At 44.2% G+C, this 24,279-nt stretch overlaps 1 protein-coding gene across 2 annotated transcripts in view; it reads left to right on the forward strand.

The window, feature by feature from the left end:
* USP10 (ubiquitin specific peptidase 10) overlaps positions 1-24,279 on the forward strand; it is an 80,485-nt gene that overhangs the window by 52,079 nt on the left and 4,127 nt on the right. For both annotated transcript variants that reach the window (XM_025369642.1, XM_025369643.1), the window contains 9 exons: positions 6,923-7,014; positions 7,573-7,682; positions 8,103-8,158; positions 8,383-8,486; positions 11,252-11,351; positions 12,380-12,557; positions 16,207-16,372; positions 20,773-20,917; positions 23,413-23,478. In XM_025369642.1, coding sequence (XP_025225427.1) covers positions 6,923-7,014; positions 7,573-7,682; positions 8,103-8,158; positions 8,383-8,486; positions 11,252-11,351; positions 12,380-12,557; positions 16,207-16,372; positions 20,773-20,917; positions 23,413-23,478 — 1,017 coding nt within the window. The remainder of the gene's footprint in view (positions 1-6,922; positions 7,015-7,572; positions 7,683-8,102; positions 8,159-8,382; positions 8,487-11,251; positions 11,352-12,379; positions 12,558-16,206; positions 16,373-20,772; positions 20,918-23,412; positions 23,479-24,279) is intronic.

Below are 24,279 nucleotides of genomic sequence, written 5' to 3' on the forward strand. Positions count from 1 at the left end.
TTACGATGCTGGTATTGCCTTTGAGTTGATAAACAATTTCAGTGGGCTGATTTGTGGCAGCCCTTGTGAGCTACCATCTACCATGTATGTCTTAAAATTAAAAAAAAAAGACTGTTAAGCAACTCCATTTTTCTCTATGTCGGCAGATTTCATAAGAGTGAAATTTCAGTTCAGCCTTTTAATGTGAGTTATTACAAAAGTGAACTACGGGTTTCAATTTCGTGTCTTCTATGAGTCATTCTGGCATTTTGTGCCTTTTCACACACACTGTTCTAGGCAGCCCCACTGACTGCTGTGACAAAGATGGGTTTGGGACGCCATCTTCCTAAAGTTGCTGTCTGAACAGCTAAGTAGTAAATTATACCAACCATGATGAATTGAAAAGAAGGCTTCTGGGGAAAGTATGTTATTACAGCTGATTTCTGATTATATGCCCTAAAAGAAGGTAAAATAGATACACCAATGGCAATGACTTGGGAATGCAGGTCAGACTTAAAGTTTCAACCTACAAATTCCCTGCCCCCTATCCTTGGTGGCCCGCCTTCCTCGTTTTGATTCTTTTAGCCTCCATAATTAGAGTGTGTATTGGACTTTAGGCTAGGAATAAAATGGTAAATGAAAATGTTGATGTTGAAAGAGGAATTTAATTAAGTGGAGCGAAGAGTGATATTAGACATTTGAAAGTGGTATTAGTTCTGGCTTGTCCATAAGACCTGACGTTTGAATGATAACAGTAGGATTCATTCACTTGAACATAATTCAGCCCAGTCTTAGGAGGAATTAGAACTGCTTTTGCCCCCCTGTTCTTTCACTGCGAGGGAGAAGAGGAACTCATGAACTTCATAAAGCGTTAGTGTCTCCTCCAGTTCATGGTTATTGAAATGAGTCAGGATGGAAGGCTTGATGTACATGTGATATGTTACAAAACTGGACCTTAACTGGTTCTTGAGTGTTTGGATCTTAAGAGAACACCTTTGACAATAAATATTTAATCTTCATTTCTTACAATCATTCCTCTTAAAATGGAGCTTTATTTAAATGTTTTTTTTTTTTTTCTGTCACTCAGGCTGGAGTGCTGTGGCGTGATCATAGCTCACTGCAGCCTTGAACTCCTGGGCACAGGTGGTCTTCCTGCCCCAGCTTCCTGAGTAGCTGGGACTACAGGCAGACACCACCATGTCCAGCTAATTAAAACACATTTTTTTGTAGCAACAGAGTCTCACTGTGTTGTCCAGGCTGGTCTTGGAATTCCTGGACTCCAGTGATCTTCCTGCCACAGCCTCCCAAAGTGTTGCGATTACAGGCATGAGCTACCACACCAGGCCTGAAATAGAACTTTGTTAATACATCTTTAATATGTCAAGATATTTAAAACTTGTCCAGATTTTAAGGAGGTTGGGCTAACATTTCCTCTTGAAATGCTGAAAGTTGTTGGTTTTCTCAAACGCTTACATAAATTAATTTGCTTTTCCCTTCTCCTTCCACCTCTATTAGCTCTTTATTTTCTAGGGGGGATTCTGACGTCTGTAATGAGCTGACCATCATACCGGGAGTGGTCTGCTCATGTATTTACACGCGTGCTTATCTTTGCCATAGCTGAGCACAGTGCAGCTCCTTATCTGTTCCGGGTGAGGAGTGATCTGCCGCAGGTTGCAAAATGAATGAAGTGGCAGAGGGGTGTGAACCCCATCTTCCTGGTTTGTGTGCCTGGGCCCTTGCCCTTTACTGTGCGTCTTCTCGGGAGCTGTCATTTAGAGTTTTCTGGACCAGGAGCTAAATGACCTTTAAAGTCTGTTGAGTCATTTCTAACAAATATGAATGGAGTCATTTGCCATAACCAACAACTTTAATCTCCAGATGTTTAATTCATCCTGTATTACTGTCTAATGAGAACTTACTGTATGCCACGCACTGTCTAGTTGGAGTAATGGTTGGCCTTGCCTTCAGGGTAGTCTGAGGCATAAGATCAGAAAGGAACAGATGGCAGCTGTTTGTAGAGAGAAGTGATCGTTGGCAGAGGGGTGTTGAGGGGAGAAAGCAAGGAGGGGAGGCCTCATGCAGCTAGTAGGGATGGCAGTAACAGGCTGAGGACACAGAAGGCCATCAAGTCCTGTTACCTTAGATGGGGCAGACTTTGTTGAGCAGCACACCACTTATGTCAGGTAGGCGGTGATGAGGTCGGCTACCGTGGAGATAGTGTGGAGAATCTTGAGTGCCTTCTGTCGGTCTTACTCTGAGATTAGGATGTAGGATCATTATAAGAGACTAATAACAGAATGATACGGTATTTTAGTTTATGAAAGACTTGCCACTAGATAAAATTTTTCTAGAATAACGGAATTAATCATTAAGAAAAATCTAGGTTGTGCCGGGCGCGGTGGCTCAAGCCCGTAATCCCAGCACTTCGGGAGGCCGAGACGGGCGGATCACGAGGTCAGGAGATCGAGACCATCCTGGCTAACATGGTGAAACCCCGTCTCTACTAAAAATACAAAAAACTAGCCGGGTGAGGTGGCGGGCGCCTGTAGTCCCAGCTACTCGGGAGGCTGAGGCAGGAGAATGGCATAAACCCAGGAGGCGGAGCTTGCAGTGAGCTGAGATCTGGCCACTGCACTCCAGCCTGGGCGACAGAGCCAGACTCCGTCTCAAAAAAAAAAAAAAGAAAGAAAAAAGAAAAATCTAGGTTGTTCAGTGTCTCTTCTGTATTTTCCAAGTCTGTAAAGGTTTGTTCTACGTTTAACAACATTGTACCAGAATGGCCTTTCAAAGACTGTCAAAGGCTTGAAGAAAAGCTGGTGGAGTACATTCCCTAGTACATCTCCTGAGGGTCCATTTGTTCTGCTGTTTCAGAGGTGGTGCTCATTGACTTTTGTAGGTGTGTGTCTGAAATGTTGTTCCTTGCAGTTATTGAACAAACCACTGGGTGATGCTAGAAGACTTGATTTTAATACTGTGGAAGAAAAACAGTGAAACTGCTTTTTAACCTGCCTGCGCCTCAAAATAAGCAAACTGGAAGCTGGCGTCGATTTAAGGGAATGGTTGAGGTAGAAACTAAAGGTTTCTGTCTGACCAGTTCACACTGTTTCACAAATAAATGCTGGAAAAAAGTCGGTTTATAGTTTATTTATATATCCTCTGATTGCATGGAGATTGAATGGTCAAGCTTCCATGCCATGCAGATTATTCTGGGCACGTAACTCAGTTAAGAACATGAAAGGAGGCCAGGCACAGTGGCTCACACCTGTAATCCCACTACTTTGGGAGTCCAAGGCGGGCAGATTGCTTGAGGCCAGGAGTTTAAGACCAGTCTGGTCAACGTGGCAAAAACCCTGTCTCTCGACTTTGTCTCAAAAAAAAAAAAAAGCTATGTTTTCAGACAGAGCTGAGTGCAGCCAGTTCTTGATTGCTCTGCACCTGCTTTCCTTTTAAGAGTGAAGTTAGCCTCCACTCTTAAAGCATGTTTTTGAGTCTGTTCGAATGGGTCAACAAGGAAGGGAAGTTTCAGGCAGATCTTGTATGCCTGGCCCTGGTGGCTTCCTTCATTTCCTTCCAGTATCAGTGCTAAACGGGAGTGAATGTCTTCAAGCCCTGTCTCACCCACCTCTGGCATCTTCACCCTGACTCTGCCCTAGAAGACCTTTCCTCCCATATCATCAAGAAAACCAAAGTTGGTGTTTCACTTCTTCTCCCACCCAGAAACTTGGCTGCTGCATCTTCCTGGATCCCTAGCTCCTTGCGCCCCATGATCCTGTCTCCTTCCTCAGCCCAGCTTCTGGCTGAGCACCCTCCACTTACTGTCTTCACTCCTACACGCTGCCCCTGCACGCTTCTCGCTTTTCTACCCTTCCAGCCCTGTACTCTGGGGACCTGTGTGTATGTTTGTGTAATTATCAATCTGTCGAACCAGGGAGATTGAGGCTGCAGTGAGCCGTGATCTCGCCACTGCACGCCAGTCTGAGTAACAAAGCAAGATCCTGTCTCTAAAATAATAATTATAGTTGGTGACACACATCTGTAGTCCCAGCTACTTGGGAAGCTGAGGCACAAGAATTGCTTGAGACCCAGAGGCGGAGGTTGGAGTGAGCCAGGATGGTGCCACTGCACTCCAGCCTGGGCGACAGAGTGAGACTGTTTCAAAAAAAAAAAAAAATCAGTCACTTGCTGGTCTTTGGATATAAACATACCATTTACTGGTGTCATCTGGGTACCTTTTACCAACATCTCTCAAACTGAACTCATCACTACATGAAACAAAAAATAACCTGCTCATCCTGTTGTATTCCTCCTCTAGCTGGATAGCACCGCTGCCCCAGCCAGTGAGAACCTTCTAGTATCTCTCTTCTTCCTCAGCTTCCATTTGGTGTCTTCAGCCCCTGACCTTTCCAGAGTTTCTGCAGCCCTTGGATTCGGCTAAGCATCCTTCCCCCATCCCCCATTCCCCAAAACCCCTTCAGCTTAGCCTGTACAGTGTGTGTTTGGAGCCAGGGACATCACAGTTTGTCCCTTCACTGGTCTGCGAGCTCGCCTAGGGGAGGACCATCTCGCATTCATCTCTGTGCCTTGCTTACCCGGTGCCCACGCCATGGCTCACGCCTGTAATCCAAGCACTTTGGGAGGCCAAGGCAGGTGGATCACTTGAGCTCAGGAGTTCCAGGACCAGCCTGGCCAACATGGTGAAACCCTGTCTCTCCTAAAGATACAAAAATTAGCCGGGCGTGGTGGTGCACATCTGTAATCCCAGCTACACGGGAGGCTGAGGCAGGGGAATCACTTGAACCCAGGACACAGAGGTTGCAGTGAGCCGAGATCGCACCACTGCACTCCATCCTGGGTGATAGAGCAAGACTCGTCTCAAAAAAACAAAAGTTTCTATGTTAGAAAGATAGCAGGTTTGAGTCTTAAGGTTAGGTTAAAAAAAAAATGTCATTTGATACAAAAATACTATGGCGAAGACTTGGAATCATGCTAGAGTTTTTATTTGAGACACTATGCCTTTACGTCATTGATGGTTATTTGAAAATGCACATTTTTAACACTGCGATTATATTAGTAGCTGTTCTGTGGCACACACTAGAAATGATAGACTGTTGTGATGATATGGTTTAAAGACAAATGTAAAAATCTACTGTAAATAGACTTTAAGCCTGTGGGGAAAAGTAAGTATCTGAAACCTTGGAATAAAAGGGATTGTTAAGTGAAGCCTCTCATATATTGAGGAAAGGGCTCAACCTCTTGAGTCAGGTAGACCCAGGTTCACAGGTCATTTCAGCTGTTATGTGACTTCAGTTTTCTCGTCTGTAAAATGGGGGTGGTAGCTATCTCTGACAGTAGGGTTTTTATGATAATTATGAATAATATACACAAAGGTTCTAGCACAGTGTCCCCCACATGACAGGCGCTGTCTCTGCTGGGTGTCGTCACATGCAGGCTTGGGGTTCAGTTCGTAACTGATCCATTATTCATTTATTTCAAGGCCCAGTTCTGTATTCCATATTAAGAGAGAGAGGAGCTTTGCATACTTAGTCTAACTGAACACATTCCACAGAATCTGTAATGTTTTCCTTTCTAGAGAAGAAGAGCTATGCAGAAATGATGCCCTACGCTTCTTCAGTTAGAAGGAAGAGGACATTTACTCTCATAGGAAGGAAGGAATGAGAGGGTGTGTGTATGTGTGTGTGTGTGTGTGTGTTGAATTTTGCAAATTAATTTCTTCATTTGATTAGTGCCGAAGTTTGGGATCTGCCAGTACAATGTAGTTTAGAAAAGAAAAGCTTATTTTTGAGCTATGCCTTACATGGATGCTAGTATCAAGTGTATGCCATTTTGGTTTTTCTTTCCTATATACAATTCGTTTATTTATTGTACTTTATTTTTAAATGAATTTTTTATTTTTGTTGGTACATAGTAGGTGTATCTATTTGTGGGTTCTATGATTAGTGTACAATTGGCTACAGATTGTGGAGTTGAGGCCCTGGCTATGCTACCTGGCTCCTGTGTGATCACAGGTAAGTTAGTCTGTCTTTGGGAGCCTCAGTTTCTTTTTTGGTGAAAGGGGCAAGGTGGTGGTACTCCTAGATTACTAAGGATTAAGTCCAGCCAATTAACATTTGTAAATTGTAAAGAATGTGCTAAGTGTGGAAGGGTTTATAAATTGTAGCCATCACCATTAGAAGATTCATAGTGGGACAGGGGGAGACCTTGTTTTAAAGCATTTCTGATGGTTAATTCCATAAAGATGACATTCGCAGCTGTTTTAATACAGAAAAAGAGTGATGTCCACTCAGGGTGAACCCGAGGCTAAGCAGCGTGTTTGTGAATGGAATAAGGGAATTACAGTGTATAAAACAGTTGCTAAATTGGATTTCTAGTGGACAGTTTAATTGGTAGGAGACTGTTGTCTCTGAAAGGAATATCTTGACTCCCTGAACAGCCAGTGAACATGCACAGTGATGTGTAGGGTCAGCATTAGATGCTGGCGATGCAGAGAGGACCGAGCCACGGATTCTGCCCAGACATCTTTCTGTCTAGTGTCTGAGACGCCTTGCTGCTAATGAGACACACCTGGCTAACAGTGTTTAAGGAAAAAAGGCTGTATCTCTCAAATCTATTCTCTAATAATGATACTGTGTTCACATTTTTTTGTTTCTCATTAAAATAGGTAGTTCTTGTGTTCCCTAATTCTGTTCCCCCCAGGAAGATTAAATGTTGCTGTTTGAGGGAAAAGATTAATTTCAGAAAAGTTTTAATTAAATAGTGTACTTGATGTTGAACTGAATGAAGCCTTAACAGTATGCATTTTCTTTGGATGTGTGCTTTATTGAAGGGATTTTAAATGCTCTCCCAGAGTAGAGCATATGAAATGATTTGAATATTCTTCACTAGATGTCGTTGATTTCTGAAATATGCTTCTTCCCTCTTTCAGAGTTACTGGAGAATGTAACCCTAATCCATAAACCAGTGTCGTTGCAACCCCGCGGGCTGATCAATAAAGGGAACTGGTGCTACATTAATGCTGTATCCTTCCTGGACGCCGTCCGCAAGGCCAGCGTGTTGCAGCTCTCCCTCCTTTGGGTGCATGGGACTTAGTTCAGCCTCCGTGGGCCATCTAGCCCTACATTTGAATCCCCAAGCCTGGTTTATTATGACTCGGTCCGCCTACCTTGCTTATAAACAGGGTTATTCCTGGCCGCAGTCCGTCTCCCTCTAAAAGAGAGGATCTGTTGGCATATGAATGAGGGCTGCAGACAAGCTGACTCTCATTCGAGTGGTTACAGATCATAGGGCAGAGTAGCCACTTACAACTGGAAATTTGGTTTTAACTCATTGAACTATCTTGGATAAGTCAAGTTCTTGAATACAAACGATTGACTGCTTCGTAGATCCTCATATGGACATCACAGGAAAGTTACCCTAGTAATGATTTGGTTTATTCCTTTTTGTGGTGACGTGTCTAAGTAGTTCAATGTCCTTAGCTTACTTAGGTTTTCAGAGATGTTCTTGTGCTAAACGTGCCTTTAGGAAATGTGGTGTGTCTGTTTCATTCCTTTACGCTTCCTTACTGCCACTATGTAGACACTGCAGGCACTGGTTGCTTGCCCGCCGATGTACCACCTGATGAAGTTCATTCCTCTGTATTCCAAAGTGCAAAGGCCTTGTACGTCAACACCCATGATAGACAGCTTGTAAGTAAGGTGGTAAAAGATGTGTTATGTGGTGGGGTTTTTTCCCCTCTGATAATTAGAATTGAAATAGTTTAGTAAAGCTCTTGATTTCCTGCCAGTGAGTCCTATAATTCTGTCTTTTATAAAAAATAGATTGTTCGTGATTTTATATGGAAGTTAACCAGAAATGGAATTGGAGCATTATCTGTGTTCTTTAGATTCAGTAGAAAATATTTTTAGTGTTTACCAGCATATATCACTTAAAATAGACCAAAAATGCATATAGAAAAGACTTGAGTTCACTAGCTATTACAGCATTGGTTACCTAAAATCTACTATACTCGTATAGCTGATATTCTACTTAGCCATCAAAGGTCTTTAGTAAAAGTATATATATACTGTTTAAAACTGCACTATTTAATGTTTTTTCCCCATGTTTAGTGTTCGGCTAATGAATGAGTTTACTAATATGCCAGTACCTCCAAAACCCCGGCAAGGTTAGTAAAAATGAGTTTTGTTGATGCTCTTACATATTGGGAGTTATGGAGACAGATGACTTAAATTTGGTAAATTCATTCATGGTGGGAAGAAAATGTCTGTACACCTGTGCCATTCTCAGCATTCAGCCGGGTGGGGGGTGGGGGATTTTGATAAGGTTGCTTTTTTCATCATTTGTGACTTCATTGTCGTTAGGAAAACCTGTGTCCTGTTTCCATTGCAGCTCTTGGAGATAAAATCGTGAGGGACATTCGCCCGGGAGCTGCCTTTGAGCCCACATATATTTACAGACTCCTGACAGTTAACAAGTCAAGCCTGTCTGAAAAGGTTTGAGACTTCTCTCATGTCGCTAGGATCAAGTGTTACCTTTTTTTCCAGTATTTATGTGGTAACTTGCTTATTCGATATTTGCCCTCTGTCTCCAGCGCTGTAAGTAGATGTAGGTTTATAATAGAGTCCATTGCTTGGATGAATTGAAGAGTGGTCTTGCTCACACTCTTCATCATCTGACCTTGCTCAGATAACTTCTATGGCGCACCAAGCACTGCTGTCAGTACTTTACGTATATTAACTTAGTTGACTCTGTGAATAAAGTATGATTATGGTCTCCTTGTTACAATTAAGAGAAGTGAATCCACTGTCTGAAGTCATATAGCTAATGTGCATGGCAGAACCCAGCTTTCAAGACAGCTCTCTTAACCACTGCACTATATGCCACTGGGGTAGAGTGGAGTGCATTGGGCCTGGAATGATGGCAGTATTCAGAAGGGCTTATGTCTTCATCATACTTACACGCTTTAGTAGCTATTTGATGTACTTGATTCCTTTACCTAAATTTTTTTTAAAATCATGTATTTTGTTACTACAGGAATGGGACCAAGGGGCCAAGGCGCCCTTATAAAAGGCCCTGGGGCTGTTGAGAGTGAATTGAGCCACCCTTAGCACAGTTTACTGTAGCATTTCTTTCCTCCCAGACTGAGTTGGTGATGACTGAGTACAAGCAGTTGAAATGATGCTTAGGGAGATGTATTCAGAGAGAAAACTGGTTGAGAAAATGCCATTTAAGTCAAGTTTACTTGAAGCTTCCTTGCTTTGAAGAAGAGTAAATGTCGAGGGCATCGTAGCAGGATGCCACCAGGGGCAGCATAGATTTTTAAGCTCTTTAAATGCTTATAATGCAGCTTTTGGTATTGGCTTGGAATTATTTCCCAAGTAATGGGAACATGGTATTAGGGATGCAGAAATGGAATAAAGTGTGCCCTCTGCCCTCAGTGAGGGAATGGGATAAATGAATAGTCAACAAGAGAAGTACAAAGATACAGAGATGCCTTAGAATCCAGATGGGGCCACCTAGCTCAGGTGGAGGCAAAATAAAGTGGGTGCTCAGGAAGCCCTCTAGGATCATACACAGAGATAATGCTATGAACAAAAGCATCTTTTAAAGGTGACATTAATATGGGATGTGTTGGGCTCCCCAAGACCACCCTGAGGTTTGGGTGACTCACAGGAAGAACTCAGAAAATGCAGAAGCTGGTACACCTGTGGCTATGGTTTATGACAGCAAAAGCATGCAAAGCAGAGTCAGGAAGGGAAAGGACAGATGAGGCAGGGCCTAAAGGAAACCTCCAGACTCCTCTCCCAGTGCAGCCAGAAGGCTGCGCCTAACTACTCCAGCACGAGGCTGTGAGCACACATGTGAAATGCCGCCTCCCAAGGAAGCTCATTACAGACTCCGGGTCCAGAGTTTTTACTGAGGGCTGGTCCCATAGGTACCATCTGCCTAGCTTGAACCAAAAGTCCAAACTCCCAAAACAAAAGCAAAAGTGTTAGCAGAAAGCACATTGCTTGCACAAACAGGTTTAGGCAGAATCCCGTATCAGTTATTGGACTGATGGGGACCTTGCTGAAAACCAAGTTCCCAGACACCAGCCAACGTTGCAAGCAGGCCTTTCCAAGGAGAGCCACCCAGGCCTGCTGTGAAAAGTCTTCAGCACACTTTGGCTGTGCCAATTTTTACCCTTTGCTACACATGTGCAGAGCATGCACTCACGTGAACAGCTGCTGTCCACATCTACTATTTGGAGAGGGCAAGTAAACTTGAATGCAGTAGATGCTTCAGACAGAACAATTTGCAGGGCCTTGGAACAGGCAGTTGTGCTGTGAAGAATGAAATATGAACTGATGATAAGTAACAGAATCAAACACTCCTCATGTGGGATTATTAAACTCTTGGGTGACTCATCTGTGAATGATTTTGCTGATGTATGTGTAAAACAGCTAACGCTTTAAATCAGTGGAGTTTTTCCACATATAGTTTGAGTTCTTTCCCGTGTAGTTGTCCATCATCAAAGACAGACAGAAGCAGACATAGGGCTGCTTAGTTCACTGCTTGAGTGGTAACAGTAGTTGAATAGTGAACTGGCCCTAGACATCTAGTTCTTCGTCTTCTATTTTGTTTACCCAAGACAGAATTTTTTTTTTTTTTTTAGTAACTTTTTTGTGATAAAGTCAATGTGGCAGGGTGTGGTGGCTCATGTCTGTAATCCCAGCACTTTGGGAGGCCAAGGCAGGCAGGTCGCCTGAGGTCAGGAGTTGGAGACCAGCCTGGCTGACATGACAAAACCCCATCTCTACTAAAAATACGAAGATTAGCCAGATATGGTGGCACACACTTGTAGTCCCAGCTACTCGGGAGGCTGAGGCAGGAGAATCGCTTGAACCCGGGAGCTGGAGGTTGCACTGAGCCGAGGTTGCACCACTGCACTCCAGCCTGGGTGACAGAGTGAGACTTTGTCTCAAAAAAAAAAAAAAAAAGTAATATATATTTATTGAAGAAAATTTCGAAAATATAGAAAAGTATAAATAATAAAAATCCCCATTTAGAGATATGTGTTTAATCTGTTTCTCCTTTTCTTCCCACTCTTGGGATTTCAGCTATGCAAGGAAAACCCATGTCATCATGTCATTGTTTGGAAATACTTTACATCTTCCATTTCAGAGGTGGCATGATTTGACTTTGCAAGTACTGTATGTCCTGCAGGCCTTGGACAGTGATCGGTTCACACTGAAGTGATTATATTTGACCTTTTCAGGGTCGACAAGAAGATGCTGAGGAATACTTAGGCTTCATTCTAAATGGACTTCATGAGGAAATGTTGAACCTAAAGAAGCTTCTCTCACCAAATAATGAAAGTAGGTTATGGTCCACTTGCCCCACAGAGTTGTGCAAGAGTTCGCTGTAAACAAGCGTTGCATGCTCATATGTTATGTTGCTTCCCTGCCCCTCAGTTGTTTTCCCTTAAAATAGCATTTATTCCTTACGATAACTTACACCATCGAGAAGGTTATATTTAGGTAAATTACAGTTTATCCCGAACTTCTGCCATCTTCCTTCAACTTTTAATTAGGAAAATGATCAAGCATATAGAAAAGCTGAAAGAATCGTTTGATGAATACCTTTATAATTGCTGAGTGTCGTTTTAAGCATATTTTCTGATGCTGTACACACACTGTATATATATGTACTATATCTGTCCTATCTATCCGTCCATATATACATACATACGCATACATTTTCCCTGAATGATTCAAAGTTAAGTTGCAGCTAACAGTCTAGTTCATCCCAGGTGCTAAAGCATCCCCTGAGAATCCGCTCCTGCATAACCACAGTCCCTTATGTAACTGAGAAAACCAACTGTAATGACATGGTAATATCGACTTTGCAGAGCATCTTCACATTTCTCCAGTCAATCCCAGGAGTGTCTTTTCTAGAAGTTTATATAAGCAAGGATCCCGTGGTGGTGCGCCTGTTGGCGATTGGTTGCCGTGGATCCAGCGGCGTTGCGCCTGTTGTGATTGGTTGCCGTGGATCCAGCGGCGTTGCGCCTGTTGCGATTGGTTGCCGTGGATCCAGTGGCGTTGCGCCTGTTGTGATTGGTTGCCGTGGATCTAGTGGCGTTGCGCCTGTTGCGATTGGTTGCTGTGGATCCAGCGGCATTGCGCCTGTGTGATTGGTTGCCGTGGATCCAGCGGCGTTGCGCCTGTTGTGATTGGTTGCCGTGGATCCAGCGGCATTGCGCCTGTGTGATTGGTTGCCGTGGCTCTTAATGTAAAACACACCCTGATTTCATTTTGAAAGCTACAGTTGACAGATCTGTGCCTTTTTATTTTTTGCTATTCTTGTTGTAAATAGTAGTCTAAGTAGATGCTCTCCTTTTCAGAACTGACGATTTCCAATGGCCCCCAAAACCACTCAGTCACTGAAGAAGAGCAGGAAGTACAAGGTGAAGGAAGCGAGGACGAGTGGGAGCAAGTGGGCCCCCGGAACAAGACTTCCGTCACCCGCCAGGCGGATTTTGTTCAGACTCCAATCACTGGCATTTTTGGTGGACACATCAGGTTTGTGCTTTTCTAGAATAACTTAATATTTGCCTTTTCCGGGGTTTCGCCACGTTGGTGAAGGGGGGAAGGTGTGAGGCTTGTCTTGAGACTTCTTGGACATGATGTTTTGCATCTTGCTCCCCTGCCTGCTCTTCTCTTGCACTTCCTGATGCCTCCCGAGTCAGCCCCCACGGCCCATTCTCTGCCTGCTGGCGCATGTCTGCAAAGGACAGGGAGCTCCTCACTTCTGCTCCGTCAAGTTCAGCTGCTCATTGCTAGGGAGTAAGAGAAAAGCCAGCTAATTGGCCGTACGCCGTGGCTCTTGCCTGTAATCCCAGCACTTTGGGAGGCCAAAGAGGGTGGATCACCTGAGGTCAGAAGTTCGAGGCAAGCTTGACCAACATGGTGAAACCCCGTCTCTACTAAAATACAAAAATCAACCAGGTATGGTGATGGGCACCTGTAATCCCAGCTACTCGGGAGGCTGAGGCAGGAGAATCGCTTGAACCCAGGGGACAGAGGTTGCAGTGAGCCCAGATTGTGCCATTGCACTCCAGCATGGGTGACAGAGTGAGACTCTGTCTCAAGAAAAAAATAAAGATATAGGAGAATATCATCATGACTTGGGGGTAGGCAAAGGTTTCATAAGTTAGGTCATAAAAAAGTAATAACCATAAGAGAAAAAAATATATATATATTTATTAGACTTCATCAACATTTAAAACTTGCAACATTAAAACTGTCTCCAGTAGGCAGAGGTTGCAGTGAGTCAAGATTACACCACTGCACTCCAGCCTGGGTGACAAAGCGAGACTGTGTCAAAAAAAAAAAACCCAGCTAGTCAAACCATGTGTTTTGGTAAGAGCAGAAATTAATGTATCTGGAGGAATTTCATTTATTTATGTTAATAAATTGTGTATATTTAAAGTATACACAAGATATTACGAAATAGAGATAGTAAAATAGTTGCTAGAGTGAAGCAGATAAACATATTCCCCATCACAGTTACCCTTGTGTGTGTGTGCACATGGCAGGAGCAGCTGTTTACCCATTTCACAAAAGTCCCAAATACGGTGCACTATGAGGAGCTCTTGTCCGATGTTCCACATCAGATCTCTAGGCCTGTTCACCTGTGTCGCTACCACGTGGTGTCCTTCGACCTACATCTCCCATTCCCACTCCCCACCCCTAGGAACCACTGTTTTCCCTATCTCTGTAGTTTTGTCTTTTTTTTTTTTTTTTTTTTTAAAAGATTCCATGTATAAGTGAGACCATGCAATATTTTTCTTTCTGTGTCTGGTTTATTTAACTTAGTATAACATTCCCCAGGTTCATTTGTGTTGCGGCAAGTGGCAGGGTCTTTTTTACAGCTGAATAGTATTCCCTTGTATATATATACACCAGTTTCTTTATCCATTGGCCCATCCACAGACAGTTGTTTCCCTTTTTGGCTGTTGTGAACTGATTGGAACCGGGTGAGCTAGAGAGTGAAGGGAGTCTGAAGGGAGGTCTTTTTTACACGGACGGACACGTGACTGGGCTGGAGGCCCCGGCACCTGGCTGTGTGCCAGTTCCCTTAACCAGCTTTTTGCCCATTCACAAAGTCCTTGGGAAAGGTTTTTCTTTATTTACCTGAGAGCTTTTCAGTACCACTGTGATGTGGAATTCAGCAAAACCTGTACCATCTCCAAGCAGGTTTATCCATCGAAAGTACTGAAAGGGCCTCATTGCAGTCTGATTTCCTTTCTGAGGCCTCGCAGCATAACCCCCAGGCTGGCATTTCAGTGACACTCTTAGTCTTGCTGTCCCAAATGCTGTGTACCTGGTAGAAATACCACCCCTTTTAAGGCATCAAGACTTGATTCAGTCTCTCAGTTCTGAGATTGAATCAGCAACTTTCAACAGGTGAATAATAAGAACCTCAGAAACCTGCACTGACTCCCTCAGAAGCTGGGTTCTGGTCCTCCGTGGAGCTGGATTTGGAAGCCAGTTGAGCAGCCATGTGACCTTGGACAAGTCACTTCTGTGTTCTGCGCCGTGAGCTCCATTCCACCGGCCCCTTTCTATTCTGGTGCTCTGTGGGGTGTCCACGGCAGCTGTGTGGTCAGTTGTCGCCTGGGAAACGCCTAGCCCCGACCACTGCCTGTGGTTCCTTGGGACATGTGGTGTTGGCAGGGAGGCACCAAGGTCCAGGTTAGTGTGCAGCAGTGAGGGGCGGCTGTGCCTTTTGCTCCTTCAGCCCAGCAGCCTGGTTTAGGATTGTGGGAACACCCCCTCGGGATGGGAGAGAAGGATGAAGGGACAGCTCAAATGGAGGCATCAGGAACATGGTTTTCGTGCAGAGGTCGGGTATCAGAATTTCAAGGCCGCAGAGGGTCAGCATACTCAAAGATCCCAAATTTGTCTAAGAGTAACCAGTGGAAAATACCAGCGTCCACTTTGGAGGACTTGCTGGCTCAGATCGAATGGCTCTGTCATGGCTGCTAGCTATATCCTCTGAGGGTTCTCTGTGTTGAAATTGGTTGTTGATGTTTCTTTTTGAAAAACAGTAAAGCAAAGATAAAGAATTCTTACAACATAGGAACTTCTTTTCAGCCATTATGAAGCATGATTCTTTATTCACACCAATTGAAAGATTTTCTTCTAAAACAGCCTCTTCAGATGTTATTCAGTTTCCCCAGGAAGACCTTTTTTCCCCGGTGCCACCTTTGCTAAAACACAGGACCACTGAGTCAAGAGGGCTTCTTGTTGATTTCTCTACCAGCTCTCATGAGAGCTTTCCCCACTACTGTATCCCTCTCTGGAACCAGGGGAACTGTTGTCACTGAAGTCTTCATACTGTAAAGGAGCATGGAGATGCCTAATTAAACCCTGGACAGAAAAGCTTTTAGCGAGCTCTTCACCACATCTGTTCTGGAAAGCCTGAGTACCTGTCCACACCCATTTTATTCCGTTTAGAAACTAGGTCACTGAGACTGCAGAAATAGAAGCCCTTGTTGAACCCCTGGCATGTTCCCTTGCTGAGGCTAAATGAGAGATGGGCCGAACACACAATTTTTACTCAGAAAAACTTAGAAAAAGAAAAAAAAAATGAAGTGAAAAACCAGCTAAGAAAACAGGTCAAATTGGCACCCTTCTTGGAAGGGTGGCAGCCTTTTTTCCTGGAATGTTGACTTGTTTTTTATTCTACACACCCTACTCCCCTTCTTCTTTTTGTAAGACATTTTTATAGGAGGAAAATGCCATTAAAAATCCTCTGTTTACCTTGGGATTTCCTCTGTTTTATTAGAACAGGCTATGATACTTGGAGAAAATGGAAAGCATCGGCATTTTGAGGCCATGGCAGGGTAGCTGCGTTTGTGAACTGGTGCAGTAAATAACAGTGTGGAGAGGAGGTGAAAGAATTTGGAAAATGAAATATGTTTTCTTCCAGAGCACTGGCGCTGGGAACATTTATCAACTGGTAGATTTAGTTGTTAGAAATACTAAGGAGGTGCTATTCAGCAGAATTATTTTTAAATTCAGTATATTTTTGGCTTTTCTCTGTGGTCTTTTGAAAGTGATACTGAATAATCTTATTTTCAGTGTTTATTCCTCTTGGTTAATCTTAAGGGAAAGTGGCAAGGAGTGGTCTCTTAATTTTTTTGTTTTTGCTTTCAATTCTTAGGTCTGTGGTTTACCAGCAGAGTTCAAAAGAATCTGCCACTTTACAGCCATTTTTCACGTTGCAGTTGGATATACAGTCTGACAAGATACGCACAGTCCAGGATGCCCTGGAGAGCTTGGTGGCAAGAGAATCTGTCCAAGGTTATACCACAAAAACCAAACAAGAGGTATGTTCACACTTGATTTTGAACCTTTCTACTGAGGTGCTCTGGTTTGGTGGAAAGAACACAGCATTAGGAATGAGGGGAAATGGATCTGAGTTTCACCTCTCAAATCAGTTGCTTAACCATTTTGTACTGAAAGTTTTTATGCTTTTACAATGAAATGGTTGAAACATGATCCCAAGGGCCTCTTTTAGCTCTAAATCATATTACACAAGGTAATGATCTCCTTTTGGATTGTTTATCTTGAGCTACATTTAATTTTCTGACAGTCTAATCATATCACAACATCAATACTACCTCTGACAGAGGCCAAGTAGCTTATTTATGTTCATGATACCGTAGGGTACAACTTTCATTAGATTAGTTAGGATGTCAAAGAGATTCCAAACACATCTGTTTTGCATTTGATTGTAGATCTTCCAGGTCATTGTAAAAATAATATAGTCATTGTTCTGATGCTTGTTACTTTTATTTGATCTGGAAAAGATAAGATCCTGAGTCTTTCAGTCTTCATGAGTTTAAGACTATCAGATCATAGCTTGGTAGAGTCCTTGTCAACTCAGTCAGGCGAGACAGATAACATTCTGCCCTGTGAGAGCTGATTAGTTCCTGGCTATCCAGATGTGCCGGCTTATGACTGTTTTCTACTCTGCCGCAGAGAGTGTCTTCTCTGTTATGTATCTTAGGTTGTGGCAGTGAATTCATAAAAATGCGCTGGGGAGATGAATGCAGGCTGATAATTATGGACAATCCATAGCATTCCTGCAAAGCGATATTTGAATAATGAGCAGTGGATGGCAGCTACAAGGTAAAATAAGATGCCTCAGCGTAGAAGACTTGTCATCACATTGTATGAATGGGATGGATCTATCCTTGGCTTATCTTGCGTGCTCTGAGTCAAAAAGAGCAAAGTAGGACATCGGGACCCTTAGCACCTCAGGGGTGTCCTGCTGTGGACTGGTCCACCCAGGCTCTGGGGGAGACCTGTAGAAGTTATGCTTAATCTTCTGCCGTATTTGCAGACTTGCATCGCATGGGCGATTTTGTTTAAAAAATAGAAGCAGTAGGAGCCCGAGGCAGAAATTTGGTAGTTGACTTCAGTGAATGAGCTAAGAAGAGTCTGGCGGTGGACCTCGTGGAAGAGAGAGAGGGAAAAAGTGGTATTTGTGTTGGGGAGGTTGGTTGGGTGGTTCAGTTGTGCATTGAGTCTGGATGACTGTCGGCTAGGCTCTCTTCTGTGGCAGCTGCAACTCCAGAGATGGCTCCCTGGCCCTGGCTGCTGTTCCACTCTGCTTACGCTGTTTCTTGAGCCAACTATGGGAGTCTTTGGCCACCCACGCTGTTGGGGAGGTGGTCAGCCTTTCTGTGGGCTACCTAGGGAAGACCCTTTTGTAATGTGTCTGTTTTTCTCTTTTGCTTCTGCTGCAATTACAGTTTGACTTTGCTGGGGTGGGCTGGTAGGGGTGGTGGTGTGAGGGCAGGGATTGAGGCATAGGCAGTTGTCAGCCTGTTGTTAGATGGTAGTGAAGAAAGAATGGTTTGTCCTAAATAGCAGGTTTGAAGAAAGGCTTCAAGAAAGACGGTGGGCCAGGTGTGGTGGCTCATGCCCATAGTCCTAGCACTTTAGGAGGCTGAGGCAGGAGGATTGCCTGAGCCCCGCAGTTTGAGGCTACGGTGAGCTATGATCGCACCACTGCAGTCCAGCCTGTGCGATAGTGAAACCTTGTCTCTAAAACTTAAAAATAAATAAAAATAAAGGAAAGCTGGCATTTTGGTGGACTCCTGAAGATAAAAAAAGAATGCTGCTAGCTGTTCCGGCTGCACGGTTGTTGTAGTGTGTCATCAGATGAGATCAGGACCACTCTGAACAACAGATGTTCGAGGAAGGTTTTGGACAGCCTGTATGGAAGTATCTGTAAGGAGCACATTATGTATTTTCTTGAATGTGATTTTTTTTTAAGTTTTTAAAATACCAACTTTATTATGTTTTAGATTAGAAGTGTTTTTCTGTGGGAACATGTGAAGGTTTTGGGGAAAATAGGATTATATGAAGTATTTGCTGTATAGAAAATGTCTGCCTTTGTTGAGTGATTAGAAATTAAGCCTCAGTTTGTCTGGAAACCCAAAATACACATTTAATAATTTTGGATTAACCATTTAGTGAATCAACTGAGAGTGTTAACGTGAAAATCACAGATCAGTAAGCACTGAAAAGCATCCTAGAGATAATTCAGCCCTGCTCTCTTAATTCACAAGTGAGGAGACTAGGTCTTACAGTCCCCATCTCTGCTTATAACTGTTGAGCTGTGTTCACACCCTTCATTCACTCAGAAGTGCTTGTTGGCTGTGGAGACACTAGAACATAAAGATGCATGGGAATGTGGAGCTGTGCGAGGTGGTTTTTGCTCCTATGACCTTAGTCTAGGTGGGAAGACAGGCATGGAAGGGTCTGGAAGGTTAATAAACCCAACCAGTGATGACTTATGAGCTTGCCTAATACCCTTGAAAATGCTTTCAACTAGATGTGAATCTAGTTCTCTGACAGTTTTTTAATTGTGTTATATATGCTGCTATCTTTTGTATTGTTATTTTTAAATTACTCACACAAAAAGTATTCTCCAGGCCAGACGCAGTGGCTCACGCCTGTAATCCCAGCACTTTGGGAGGCTGAGGCAGGCAGATCACGAAGTCAAGAGATCGAGACCATCCTGGCCAACATGTTGAAACCCCATCTCTACTAAAAATACAAAAAGTAACTGGGCATGGTGGTGTGCACCTGTAGTCCCAGCTACTCAGGAGGCTGAGGCAGGAGAATCACTTGAGCCTGGGAGATGGAGGTTGCAGTGAGCTGAGATCACACCACTGCACTCCAACCTGGGTGACAGAGTGAGACTCCATCTCAAAAAAAAAAGTATTATCCAAATGAATATGGGAAGCATCAAAAAGTTTGTAAGTACAGAGAATGATAGATAAAGGGATTAAGTGTTATTTGTAAAGATGCATCTTAATAACATCTTAATAACTTTTATTTAAAAGCAACATTCATTAGACCTGTGAAAGTACTTCAGGAACAGATTAAATTAATAAAACTCATTATTAGAATAAATAGCTTTAAAGGTTATTTAAAACATCTGATTGGCCTGGAATCCCAGCACTTTGGGAGACTGAGGCGAGCAGATTGCTTAAGTCCAGGAGTTCAAGACCAGCTGGGCTCATGGCTGTAGTCCCAGCCACTCGGGAGGCTGAGGTGGGAGAATCACCTGAGCCCAGGAAGTCAAGGCTGCAGTGAGTGGTCATCATGCCACTGCACTCTAGCATGGGCAACCAGAGTGAAATCCTGTCTCAAAAAACAAAAACAAAAACAAATACAAAACCCATCTAGTTGAAAAAACATACTGGTAGCAGTTTTATCAGTACTATCAGAGTTATTTTAAAATGGGTCAATACTAGGCCGAGCGTGGTGGCTCAGGCCTGTAATCTCAGCACTTTGGGAGGCTGAGGTGTGTGGATCACCTGAAGTCAGGAGTTCAAGACCAGCCTTGACAACATGGTGAAGCCCCTTCTTTACTAAAAATACAAAAATTAGCCAGATGTAGTGGTGGAAGCCTATAATCCTAGCTGCTCAGGAGGCTGAGGCAGGAGAATCGCTTGAACTCGGGAGACGGAGATTGCAGTGAGCCGAGATTGCACCACTGCACTCCAGCCTGGGTGATAGCGTGAGAACTCCCTCCCAAAACAAAAGGTGGAGGAGTCAGTACATAAATAAGGTGGTACTAAGTTAGCTTTTTAATTCTTATGCTAATTCGTTGGTAATGCCACAGAGTAAAGTTCTTAAGAGTTTACAGCTGGACTTCAGGGACCCAAGAGACTCTCTGCAGTTGTGCTTACAGGAATGTGTGCATTTCTCTTCCTTTTCTTTTTTCTTTTTTCTTTTTCTCTGAGACAAGGTCTCATGGTGTTGCCCAGGCTGGAGTACAGTGGCGCGAACTCAGCTCACTGCAACCTCCACTTCTCAAGCGATTCTCTTGCCTCTGCTACCCAAGTAGCTGGGGTTACAGGCGCCCACCACCACGCCTGGCTAATTTTGTATTTTTAGTAGAGACAGGGTTTCACCATGTTGACCAGGCTGGTCTCGAACTCCTGACCTCAGGTGATCTGCGTGTCTCAGCCTCCCAAAGTGCTGGGATTAATAGGCGTGAGCCACTGCACCTGGCCATGTGCATTTTCTTAAGAGGAGCATTGGTAGTCTCAGAGCTTCTGCGAGGCAGGAAAAGCCATGAAGCCCTGCCAGAGAACTCTCAGGCCTCAGCCCTCAGAGGACATCTTTGAGCAGAAGGTGGATGTGTTGTCAGCTGTTGCAAGTAAGACAGGGACGGTGTGTCCTGGTGTGCTTTGTGTCTTAGGTTGAGATAAGTCGAAGAGTGACTCTGGAAAAACTCCCTCCTGTCCTCGTGCTACACCTGAAACGATTCGTTTATGAGAAGACTGGTGGGTGCCAGAAGCTTATCAAAAATATTGAATATCCTGTGGACTTGGAAATTAGTAAAGGTAATGCACACATGAGGTCGGGAGTGTTCGTGGTGATACAGTCCTGCAAATCAGTAGCTCAACCCTGTAGCATTTCTTTATGATGCCAAGAGTGAGGACATTCTCTTGCTGGACTTGGACTTGTTTTAAGTTTCTTAACTTGTAATAGACCTTAATACTAAAATTCTCATGAAAATGGCCTGTTAAAAACAGAGGCAAAAATAACTAAACTTTATAATCTTACTAGATTAGAAAAATAGGAGCTTTTGTCTATCAAAAAGAACATCACTTTTCTGTGAACATTTCAGGGATGAATGGTGCATAATTTGCCTTACACTGAGTGTTAACAGCTGTGTTGACTAGCCCGGTTAGGTGGCTTTTTAGTGAAGTAAGAATGATTTCTCATAGGCGGTGAGAGTCCCTTCTAACCTCTAGTTGTGGTGGCGCACAAGTAGGACATGTGGCACTTACCAGCCTCAAGTCTCTGTCAGGTCATGGGCTCAGCACTTTTTGGAAGCAGTTTTAAAGAGCCCCGGGTTAAAGGCATCTTGGTAAAAGCACAGCTTCAAGAAGACTTTTCTTGAAAGCTTCAGAGTTTGTGAAAATGTATAGTACAACACTGAGGCTTGATTGGGACTGTGATTAGCTAGAGAGGATTCTCAGAATATCGAGGTATCTGGGAAGCAGAAAAGAGGACACTGGACCTCCCTCCTGGGTCTTGTAGAGGAACAAGCCTGAACCGAGAAGCCCTCTTCCCCTTCCTCCCCCGGCACAGCAACCCCACCTCACACCTCCTTCCATGTAGATGATCCAGGAACTGTGGGCATGGCTGGTTTCTAGCCGGCTTCCTCTCTACCCTAGGGGAGCCCTATACCTTCCCTTGAAGACTCAGACACTGTCTCTCCCAGGCCTCTACACAAGAGCTGTGCTCCCTGCTGACGGACTTGGCTGCTGTGCTGGGTTTAGTGTCCATTGCTCCTCTCACACTTCCAGCTGCTTTATCACTCATCAGCGGATTGCTTTTTAATCCCATTTGAGGACCAGCAAGAGGAAGAAAGATGCCAGTGAGAATCATGTAACAGATCCTCCTCCCCATTTTATTCTGTCCATCTGGAAACCTAGAATGCTGGCTGAGTCAAAGAAGGCATCCTCGACCTCTGCTCCTGCATCTTCACTCGCCTCCAGATCAGCTGTCTGAGCTGACTTGGATATTTTTCTACAGTGATTTTACTTTTATATCTTTTCTTGCTTGCTGTATTTTTATATCAGCTGCTGCCTCTAATACGTTATCAAAGTATGACATAAATGGGTGCTGGGCGCAGTGGCTCACGCCTGTAATCTCAGCACTTTGGGAGGCTGAGGCAGGCGGATCACCTGAGGTCAGGAGTTCAAGACCAGCCTGACCAATGTGGTGAAACCCTGTCTCTTCTAGAAACACAAAAATTACCCTGGCATGGTGGCGGGCGCCTGTAATCCCAGCTACTTGGGAGGCTGAGGCAGGAAAATCGCTTTAACCCGGGAAGCAGAGGTTGCAGTGAACTGAGATCATGCCACTGCACTCCAGCCTGGGCAGCAGAGCAAGATTCCATCTCAAAAAAAAAAAAAAATTACAGAAATGGGGACAAGAGGATCTCACTTAGGTCATTGGGTAGGCAGTAGAGAAGGAACCACTGATGGCTGCCTCGAACAGCGCACCATCGATGGACTCTTGTGTCCATGTAAGTGGTACTTCTGCATGCAGTAAGAGCAGGGAGTTCGCACCTCGTAGTAGCTGTTAGACTGGTTCCTATTTGGAGAAATCGTGTTGCTGTTCTTTAATTGAAGTTTTTTTGTTTGTTTTTTGTTTTTCTTCAAGACGGAGTCTTGCTCTGTCACCCAGACTGGAGTGCAGTGGCGTGATCTCAGCTCGCTGCAGTGTCCGCCTCCCATGTTCAGGTGATTCTCCTGCCTCAGCCTCCTGAGTAGCTGAGACAACAGCCACGCGCCACCATGCCTGGCTAATTTTTTTTGTATTTTTAGTAGAGATGGGGTTTTACTCTGTTAGCCAGGATGGCCTCGATCTCCTGACCTCGTGATCTGCCCGCCTCAGCCTCCCAAAGTGCTGGGATTACAGGCGTAAGCCACCGTGCCCAGCCTATAATTGAAGTTTTATGATCTGACTCATGTAAAATATTTTAATTATTGGATGTTTCATAACTGTTTTGTTTTTAAGTCAGCAGCGTTTTTCTTTTCCATTTTGTGGAGCACCTGCTTTTAAGGGGCCTCCCGCAGGAGCATCACAGCCTCGACCATTGCTCCTGTTTCTTCAGAGGCTGGCTGCGCATTTTGTGTCCTGCTACATCACATGGCTCATCTTCCTCATGAGTCAATTTTTATGCAACTAAAGGGATGAAGTGTTGTTTTGTTCCTGGTCTGACAGGCAGTTTCCTTGCTGGGGAGAATGTCGTTAGCCATTTTTTGCTGCTGTTACCAGCCTTTCTAAAAGTGCTTCAAGCCATTGATATTTTGTTTTCCAGAACTGCTTTCTCCAGGGGTTAAAAATAAGAATTTTAAATGCCACAGAACCTATCGGCTCTTTGCAGGTGAGTAAATTTGTACAACATTACTTCTTCAATAAAACACCGATGAAAGGGATTATATGTGGGCACAATTTTGCTGAAACACAACTTAGCATAGCGACCAGATGCTCTACTTAGGTATCCTGTGGCCTTGTGAGTCAGGGAGTCGTGTGAGAGTTTTACCTGAAACTCTGCGTAGATGACGGATTATCATCTTGGCCCTGAGGAGAGATAGCAGAAGACCTTGCTCAAAGTGAACATTTCTGTCTTTGAGTCAGAGGAGGGAGTTTCAGGCTCCCAGGCTGGCTGTTTGAGAATGTGACCTCTCCCTGCTGCGCTTGTGGCGCCTGTGGGTGGCAGTGCTGTGGAGTTTCCACGACACCTGGTCTCCCGGCCAGGTTAGGCGAGCGCGCCCCCAGCCAGTGATCCCTGCGTCCTCCTCCATAGATATTGTTAGGGCCGCTTGAGAGGGTGGGCCCAATTACACAAGCCCCTCGGCGGCCAGGCCCCCCAGTCGCTCATGAGAAATCTCCCAAGAGGGCGAATGGCACCCCCTGTTCCCTCATGGGTGGGCTTTGAGACCTCTTCTGTCTCCTGGCTTAGGCTCCCTGCAGTATCAGTTTTTCTTCCACACCTTCCCTTTCCATTCTGTCTTCCCTTCTATCCTCCTCTCTCTTTTATAGCCTCGTTTTTTATGCCTCTGAGTCTTTGCCTCTTTGGATCGTTGCTGTTTGCAGCACTTCTGTTGGCTTCCCAGGCTGTTTTGATTACATGTTTCTGGCTTCTGTGTCTTTCCTCCTCTGGTGTGGCCTTTGGTGAGCTGTT

This window comes from Theropithecus gelada, chromosome 20 (assembly GCF_003255815.1).
Source record: "Theropithecus gelada isolate Dixy chromosome 20, Tgel_1.0, whole genome shotgun sequence".
In the NCBI taxonomy this organism is placed as follows: domain Eukaryota; kingdom Metazoa; phylum Chordata; class Mammalia; order Primates; family Cercopithecidae; genus Theropithecus; species Theropithecus gelada.